This window comes from Xenopus laevis, chromosome 5L (assembly GCF_017654675.1).
Source record: "Xenopus laevis strain J_2021 chromosome 5L, Xenopus_laevis_v10.1, whole genome shotgun sequence".
Classification (NCBI taxonomy): domain Eukaryota; kingdom Metazoa; phylum Chordata; class Amphibia; order Anura; family Pipidae; genus Xenopus; species Xenopus laevis.
Genome location: NC_054379.1, coordinates 149,040,966 through 149,050,133, shown reverse-complemented (window position 1 = coordinate 149,050,133; position 9,168 = coordinate 149,040,966). Strand labels below are relative to the sequence as shown.

The following is a 9,168-nucleotide window of genomic DNA, read 5'->3' as shown; positions in this document are numbered from 1 at the left end:
TTTTTTTTTTTTTTGCTTCCCTTATAAACATGCCCTGGCTCAATGCCTGAAATGAATGTATATATATATTCATTCATATGTGATTTCTGCTCATAATAATGTAAAAAGTCAAGGAAGCAGATAAAGGTGTCCACGCTGGGTGGAGCAGGCTTGCTGGAAAGAAAGTCTTTGCTTATTGCCAGGACAAGATGTGGTGCTATTGTCAGTAAGGTTAGCAAAACACAATAAACTTGCATTGTTTAGAAGTTGTGTCACACAGAGTTTTACTGGAAGGGAACCAGGGCATTGGTGGGTATAGCTGAAGTCTTTGGAGCTTCAGAGAGTCGGAGCTTTCAATTGGCTCACACAGTTTTAAACAGGAGGGGGCATAGCCACCAACATGCTGAGTGATGGCCCGGAGCTTTGTATTTTGTCCGACGCAGAGATTCTGTTCAGTTTCCCAACTTCTGCTTGCCAGGTGGGCACTTTCTTGGTGGTCATGTGCCGCCGGGCATGCTTCGTAAGGTGATCACTGCGCATAAACCTGCGGTCGCACACGGGGCAGGCAAATTTCTTTTCCCCGGTGTGAGTTCTTCTGTGCCTGGAAAGTTCGTCAGAGCGAGCAAATTTCTTATCGCATCCTTCCCAGTTACAGCTGAAAGGCTTTTCCCCTGCAAAATAGAATCAAAAATACATTTAAAAAAAAATCAGACGAGCGAAAAAAATCGCTACACTTTCTCTTTGATTTTGTATGAATGCGCTTGATTTAAGAATTACGTAACACCCATGTCCAGTAAACTTCAACAACCAAAGTATTCCTTTATTAGACCTGTCACAGACCTGTAAATACTACTAGTTGGTTGCTGTGATTTAGTGTTTAGGTGCAAATGCTGCCCGTGTAACAAAGTTTACCCCACTGAGAAAATTTCTTAAATAACTTATGTGGAGTAATTTTTTGGAAGCTCTATCCTCTATGACAGTCAGGGGTAGGGATCTGAAGTATTGCCTTTTTTGTTGACCTGAGCTAATAAAGCACTTCACTGATTAATACGAGGACTGCAACTTTTGTGGTTAGTTGCACCAATGCAGTCACCCATATGAATCAGTCAGCAGTGAGTTTTGCTACTACAATTTACATAATGAAATTAAATCAGATTGGTTGCTATGGATTACTGAACTGATGCTAATTGGATTTCTGGTGATAACTGACGGTAAAAAGCACACATTGTTTGAATGCCAGTTTTGAAGTCTGATTTTCCTATTATGGAGGCACTGTACCCACCTGTGTGTGTGCGAAGGTGTGCCTTTAGGTGGGAACTTTTAAAGTAGGTCTTCCTGCACCCAGTGAAGTTGCAGACATAGTTGCGCCTTCTAGAGAAGTCCATTTGAGGGGGGCAGCTCTGTCCCGAAGCAATAAAAACAGGGGCAGGAGCGAGAGGGAGTAGCTTGGTGTTACCTACAGCCATGAGAGTCTGTGGACACTGTTGGGGGGACTGGGAGATGGGAGCCTGAGGAAGCACAAGCATTAAAGCACCCTGAGATACTGGAGCTCCCATGAGCACTGGCTGAGAGACAGGGGAAGAATGAGGGAGAATAGGCTTTATTGTATTACAAATGGGCTGGGAAGGAGGCTTAATAAAGGCAGAAATAACGCCTGGCTGGCCAGTAACTGGAATCATCTGACAGAGCACCGGGGAGCTGGACATAGGAACAGAAATGGGAAGCAACTGGTTGGCCTCCTTAGACTGATCACTTTCAAAGGACATTGGCTGCTGGCTGCCTCCTGTATTGCTGGTACACGGGTGTTTGGGCTGTGGGTGATGAAGTGTGCGGGAAAGGTTCTGGGGGGCTGGTGCTTCTTCGGGAGGTTTGGAATGATCAGATGTATGTTTCTTTTTTTCGGCAGTACATTTAGATGCTGGTGCTTTGGCTCGTGCTGGTGCCTCGGGTATGTGACAGAAAGGAGAGCTGTCGGCTGTGTGGCGTATCACGCTGGTGGCCATTGCTCTGCATGGCTTTGATACTTCCACCACCGGAGAAGGTGGTCTGGGGATGCTTGAAACCAGGGGCTTGTCCACACTCGAAGAGCTGACTGAACAGACAAAACTGCTTGCCATGACAGTTACTGGCTTGGAATATGTCACATGGGAGGCAGGTGGGAGCGTAGTGCAAGATTCTGCAAACTCAGGGCTGCGTGGTGGGGTCATACACTGCAATAAAGATAAAAAAGATATGATTATATGTATACATTACAGTGGTATCTAATTACTACTAGTTATAATTGCACTAGATATATCTGTATTCCATGTATAAGCAAACAGGCTATTGTCTATTTCCAAATGCGTTTTGCCTTCTGCTTGTACTGCTGTACATTTGTTACAGTGCAGCAACACCCACACAAGCAGAGGGAAGTGTGTAGAGTAGAAGAGCTTGCAAGCTTTACTGGAGGCAGACCACAATCTGGATGCTGGTAACAGCCAAGTGACAGGATTAGGTGGTAAAGAAGGGTAGATAAAGGAGTTTCTCACTGAGCTGCTAGACTGGGAAGAATATATAACTTCATGTGTGCATGCAAGGGGATAGCAGGATTTTAAATATCACGCATTTTGTTCATCAGTTAAAAGCCCAGAAATGTTTGCTCCTGATATGGCTATTACTTGGCCTTAAAATCTGTTTGGTATATATAGCTGCTGTAAATGTGAAACCGGGCAGCAGTCTTACGCCATGTCCAGATTAGTGAGGAGATATCCTGGGGTTTACTTGCCCTTGAAGGATTAACAAAGTTAAAAGGTTTACTCGTTTATTTTGGTGGTACCAATTAAAAAATAAATCAACAGTGGTTATTGGAGCTAGTAACCTGCCAATTTTTAGGTGAACAGTGGGGGTCTGCTCACCCAAGCAAAATGCACACTGGGGTATAATAGATTTTTTTATTTAATAAAATGGTTAATATATAATATTAATGGTTTTATTTTTCTATTTAAAGGGGAAATTGCTTTAGTATGGCCAGAAAGGGTATACTGCTTGGGCACTCAGCATTAGAGACACTTTGGAGTGAAGCATGGTTACTGAGATTAGAAAAAACAAAAAAAAAATCACAGGCCCATCAAGATCATTCCTACTAAATAAGCTTCCATATAAACCTGAAATTCCTCAGAATCTACTTCTGTTGCTGAACTACAGCTTCCAGAGTTGCAATAGCTTGCCAAGGGCTTAGCACACAAAGGCTGTGTAATACAGAGGGTTATGGTTACATAAGGTTAAATAAGGTTAGATACAGGTTACAGTAAGCTTTGCTATAATGCCAGGCTCTGGGGAGGCTGTACCTGGAACAAAAGGAATTATTACAGCGTAGAGAGGAAGTAAACAGCCCAGTAAGAAAAACAAGATAATGCTGCCAGTCTAATGTGCATAATTCTTCCTACACACCCACATGAAATAGTATGGCTTTATAGCTTTGGATGTCTGGGCATATGAAAATCTCTCATTATAAAGGAAGTGCTTCCAAAGATTAACTTTCCAGCAGCAATCACTGTAACCCTGCTTGGCCTTAACTTCCATAATGTTATATTCCTTGTATTCTAACTCTTCTAATGTTACCATGCAATCTTGCTGCTAAGGCCCTTGACCCTGGCAACCAGAAAGCAGCTTGAAGGGTCTAAGGTTTTTATTCTCTACAAGTTGGCTCCAGTCTTGCCACATACACGGAGAATAAAAAAAATAATGGGCAAATATGGGCACTTACCAGCATAGAGATGGAATGATAATCTTTGGGCAGCTGCTGTGCGGAGTCGCAATGCATGATGAAGTCGGACGAGTCCGAGGCAGGAGTTAAAGGCCTCATCTTGAGCACCTCTCCTTTATGCGACCGCTGTCCCCAGGAACTCATGCACACCAGCGTTTCCACAGCTTCAAAATCATTCTGCTCTAAAGTGCTGCACGTGGACCTCTCACTGTCATGCCTCTTCCTTTCCAGGATGGACTCGCAGATATCCATGAAATCCACCTGTGCAGAAGGAAAAAGAGTAAGGCCTCAGACATTTAGCTTGATGCCCTTTAGCTATAGTCAGTTATTACAATTACGTACACTGGTCAACAATGAAATTCCCCGGGCTAAAACCAATTCCCTGCAGGGGGCAGTCACATAGTCTGGGGTCCTCTGATCCTAGAATCTTTTTTGTGTAAGGAGTTAGGGCTTAGCCTATTGCTTGCATTTTAGGGTCAGAGCACACAGGCAGATTCGGGGAGATTGGTGGCCCGGCGACAAATCTCTTCTTTGGTCGACTAATCTCTCCAAACTGCCTTCCGCTGGCTATATTGAAATTCGCCAGCGGGAAGGCACTCGGCAACTTCGGAAAACGAATCGCTCCGAGTGCCTTCCCTCTAGCAATTTTCATTATAGCCGGCGGAAGGCAGTTCTGGGAGATTAGTCGCCCTGAAGAAGAGAAGATTTGTCGCTGGGCGACTAATGTTCCCGAATCTGCCTGTGTGCCCTGACCCTTAGAGTTAACTGGGATTAGTTACAAATAACCAACTGAAAGTATTATTAGTAGGGAGCTCATCCAATGTAGCCAGCTTCGCAGAACTATTAAAAGCCTTTGAATGGCTGCCCCCATGGCACACAGCAGCTTGTTTATATAAACTATAGTAGTGTTTCAGAAGCAAACACACCAGTTTTACCAGTGCAGAGCAACACTGCATTATATTTTTATTACTTTTTTTGATGTTACTGGTCCTTTAAGACGTATATTAGGAAACTGCCACTGGCTTGGCTTGCATAAATATGAGATGTGTGTGTTCTATAGGGAGAAGTCTAGCAATATGGCATCTCCCACTTCCTTTCTAGCTTTCCTGATGGCTCTACAGCCCTGTGCCATGATGCAAATATACCAACCCTGTTTCTAAATATGACCCATAGCAACCACAATAAACAGCTAGCTTTGATTAATTCTAGAGTGAGTCAAAGAGAACTGGAAGCGAATAACTGATTAAGTCACTAGTAAACAAGCCCATCTGTCCCTTTAACATTTGTGAATGACACAAATGAATCTTATTCTGAATATAAACCAAAAAGAATACGGTAGGTGCTGTTTATATTGGCAGAACTGTGTTCTATGACAGGCAGAGGGGGGGGGGGCATGGATTTGACTCCCTGCAAATGGCACTGCGGTTACGGCACCAGGTTAGTAACAAACATAAACAACCAGGAGGATGCTGGGAGCTGTTTCTGTAACACGTGGGGCTCCTGCAGCAGGTCGATCTGTCCTCAAATAACCTGTGTCAGTATAAGCGCCTGTCTGCACCCCGGGGTCCCTGCCTCTCTCAATAACTGTATTTTAACAAAAAAGCTCCAACCCACCCCCCAAATAAGCAAGTCTTCTACCTATAACCTGCACAAATCCTTGGCCCCATAATAACTGAGTATATCTGTATTCATCATGACGGCGCATTGTCTCCTGCACTGAGCTGACGTATGCTCCTGCCACCCAGCAGTCTGTGTCCTTACGTGAGCTGCCAGCGGCCTGGATTTACACGGGAGGCACAATTTTACCTCAAAAAACACTGCTTGTTACTGAGGGAACAAAGTCATGTGACCCCCCCCTTGCCTTCATACTGGCACGTAGTCTATGGCAGCACCGAAAGGGCCGACCTTTGATACTTGTCCAGTAGCAGGGGTTTTGTTTCTAACAGGAATGTCTAGTCTCTAGCTGATGCTTAAACTACTACCACTCCCAGCATCCCCCAACAGCCTTGTCATTTAAAAACAACATCTTCTCAATAAAAGCAAAATCTCTGACACGGGAGCTGTTGGGACTATCAGCTCTTGCTCATGTCAGGCTGATTCTGCCGTTCAAACCAACTGGAAGACAGGAAAACCCGGGAATACATATAATTAGAGCTTTTCCAGTCCTATGCAGGGGGCTGGCCACATTTCCCCCCCCCGAGCACTACCTCAACCCTTCTGAATGCTGGGATATCTCAAGTTAACAGAAGGGCCACATTCAGCCGTCACCCCTATTGTTCCACATCCCCTGACAAAAAGCTCTTGGCTCCGCTATACATGTAGGGTTGCCACCTTTTCTGGAAAAATACCGGCCTTCCTCTACTCTTGCAGTTTTTTTCTTATTAATAACATAGGCACCAGGCATCATTAGGGTTGCCTAATGCGTTTCATATCAACGGGATACTTAATACTGGTTTAGTCAGGCAATGATGTAGTTACATAATTTTATGTCATCTTTTTATAATGGCTATATAATAAAGAAAGAAAACTTTTTTTTTTAACGGAGGCGCGGCTCTGACCACCTTTTTACTTTTCTCCCTGTAGTATTATTATTATTAGCATGTATTTATATAGCACCAACATATTGCGTAGCACTGTAGTAGGGTTCATATGAGTTAGTGATTACTAACTGTCATGGAAGTTAGTAATCACTTTTTATATGGCGGAATAGAGATTTGTCAGGATGATGCTCATTGGGTCACTTCTGTAACACCCCCAGCACCACTGTGTAACTGGCATCTCCCCACACGGCCCAGTCACAAGACTTTATTCACACAAACAAGTCCGAGATGCTTTTATAGCTGAAGTCACACCCTGTTCAGTTTCGGTACAAGTCAGCTGACTGCCGCCCCTTTCCTCACAGGATGTTTTTCACTTTCTGTACGTGTGAGGGGGGCGCAGGATGTGTCTGTACCGAGGGATATTATACTGTGCTGTCACTGATACTAAACCGCCAGTAGCAGACACACACACATAAGCGCGCCTTCTCTCTCTTTGTCACACACACAGCAGCCGCACTAACAATAAGATGCTCCGAGCGCTACTCTTCCCGCCCACCCTCTAGTCCAGCCTCTCTGGTGGGCGGGGCTTCAGCGTCCAAATATAGCTCCGAAAGACGTCATGCATTAAAATAGCCATGTGAGGCGGGCGGGGCCAAGCAAATAGAGGCGGGGACGGAAGCGGACGGGGCGTGCCAGAAGCGGCAGAGGGGCTGGATCTTCAGTCAAAAATCATCTGAAAGCGGCTTGAGGGGATAACAGAGAAGCAGAGCGATTCCCCGTGCCCTCCAGCAGCAGGTATTTAGGCATCAAACAGCCCAAACTGTGATCATCGGACACAACCAGCTAACGATTTGTACAAACACAATGATTTCTAGTAGTGCTCTATACATACATTGTACCTGCCTCTCAACCAGCAGCCCCACTAATGCACATGTGCAGCTATTCCAGCAACAGCTCTGCTATCAGTAACACACACACACCCCCAGCTGTAGCCCCTTCCTCTGCTCTACTCCCTTCTGCTGTCTGGGGTGCAGGGATTTGTAGTTGAACAACTGTTGCTGGGTGACTTCTCCTCCTGCACTGATGATGTACACTGGTACCAAACACCATTACATAAGGACCACACAAAGCATTCCTTTCATCATATATCACACACTATGCCCATGCACATATACCCTTAACAATAAGCAGGGTGTCCATTTAAATATAGAGGGTAACAGTAAATACAAGAAAGGAACTAATAAACCTATATATTGAATAACAATAATAAAACAGTTGGGTCCCCATACACACATATACTGGGTAACATGAAACAGGGTGCCCATACACACATATAGGATAACAGTAAGAATAAGGAGGGTGCCCATACACACATATATAGGGTATCAGTTAGAATAAGGAGGGTGCCCATACACACACATATATATATATGGTATCAGTTAGAATAAGGAGGGTGCCCATACACACATATATAGGGTAACTCAGAATAAGGAGGGTGCCCATACACACATATATAGGGTATCAGTTAGAATAAGGAGGGTGCCCATACACACATATATAGGGTATCAGTAAGAATAAGGAGGGCGCCCATACACACATATATAGGGTATCAGTAAGAATAAGGAGGGTGCCTGTACACACACATATAGGGTAACAGTAAGAATAAGGAGGGTGCTTATACACACATATATAGGGTATCAGTAAGAATAAGGAGGGTGCCTATACACACATATATAGGGTATCAGTAAGAATAAGGAGGGTGCCTATACACACATATATAGGGTATCAGTAAGAATAAGGAGGGCGCCCATACACACATATATAGGGTATCAGTTAGAATAAGGAGGGTGCCCATACACACATATATAGGGTATCAGTTAGAATAAGGAGGGTGCCCATACACACATATATAGGGTATCAGTAAGAATAAGGAGGGTGCCCATACACACATATATAGGGTATCAGTTAGAATAAGGAGGGTGCCCATACACACATATATAGGGTATCAGTAAGAATAAGGAGGGCGCCCATACACACATATATAGGGTATCAGTAAGAATAAGGAGGGTGCCTGTACACACACATATAGGGTAACAGTAAGAATAAGGAGGGTGCTTATACACACATATATAGGGTATCAGTAAGAATAAGGAGGGTGCCTATACACACATATATAGGGTATCAGTAAGAATAAGGAGGGTGCCTATACACACATATATAGGGTATCAGTAAGAATAAGGAGGGTGCTTATACACACACATATAGGGTATCAGTAAGAATAAGGAGGGTGCTTATACACACATATATAGGGTATCAGTAAGAATAAGGAGGGTGCCTATACACACATATATAGGGTACCAGTAAGAATTCATAGGAAGCCTCAGCTCACACAGGGATGGGACAGAGAGGACTTACCGAGTCGTGCATGTCGGCACTGGACACAGTCAGCATTGTGGGCTCTGTCAGACAGTAATCACTGGCTCACACACTCCTGCTCTGTAACAAAGGCTGGCAATGGAGCAGCAGGTCCCGGTACCGCCCGCCCGAGCCAGGCTGCTGATGAGCAATAACAAGCTTCCCCTTCTTTGCATTGGGGATGTAGCTCGTCATGTTGCATGGGAGGGCCGGCTCCAGCACTCACTCACTCACAGCCGCACCGGGGGAGGAGGAGGGGGCGGAGGAAGCGAGGCGAGGACACAACGCGGCTCCAAGAGGAAAGGGAGACGACAGCCAATGAGAGCGCAACCGGCCTCCGCTCCAGCCAATGGCGGCAGGTCGTGGAGCGTGATCAGCTCGTGCAGTAGACATGCACCCAGGGCGGGACGTGTCTGTCAGAGCCGGGGTGAACTGAGAGAGCTGGAAAGTAGGGGAAAGGTCGTACCGCTGAGAAAGGGAGGAGCGTCT

At 45.0% G+C, this 9,168-nt stretch overlaps 1 protein-coding gene across 1 annotated transcript; it reads right to left on the bottom strand.

The window, feature by feature from the left end:
- Positions 1-8,873, bottom strand: klf11.L (Kruppel-like factor 11 L homeolog). The gene is given in 4 exon segments (NM_001092541.1): positions 1-650; positions 1,262-2,189; positions 3,725-3,985; positions 8,680-8,873. Coding segments are annotated over 4 exon segments (1,500 nt in total). The 5' UTR covers positions 8,692-8,873; the 3' UTR covers positions 1-351.
- Between the last annotated feature and the right edge of the window lie 295 nt (positions 8,874-9,168).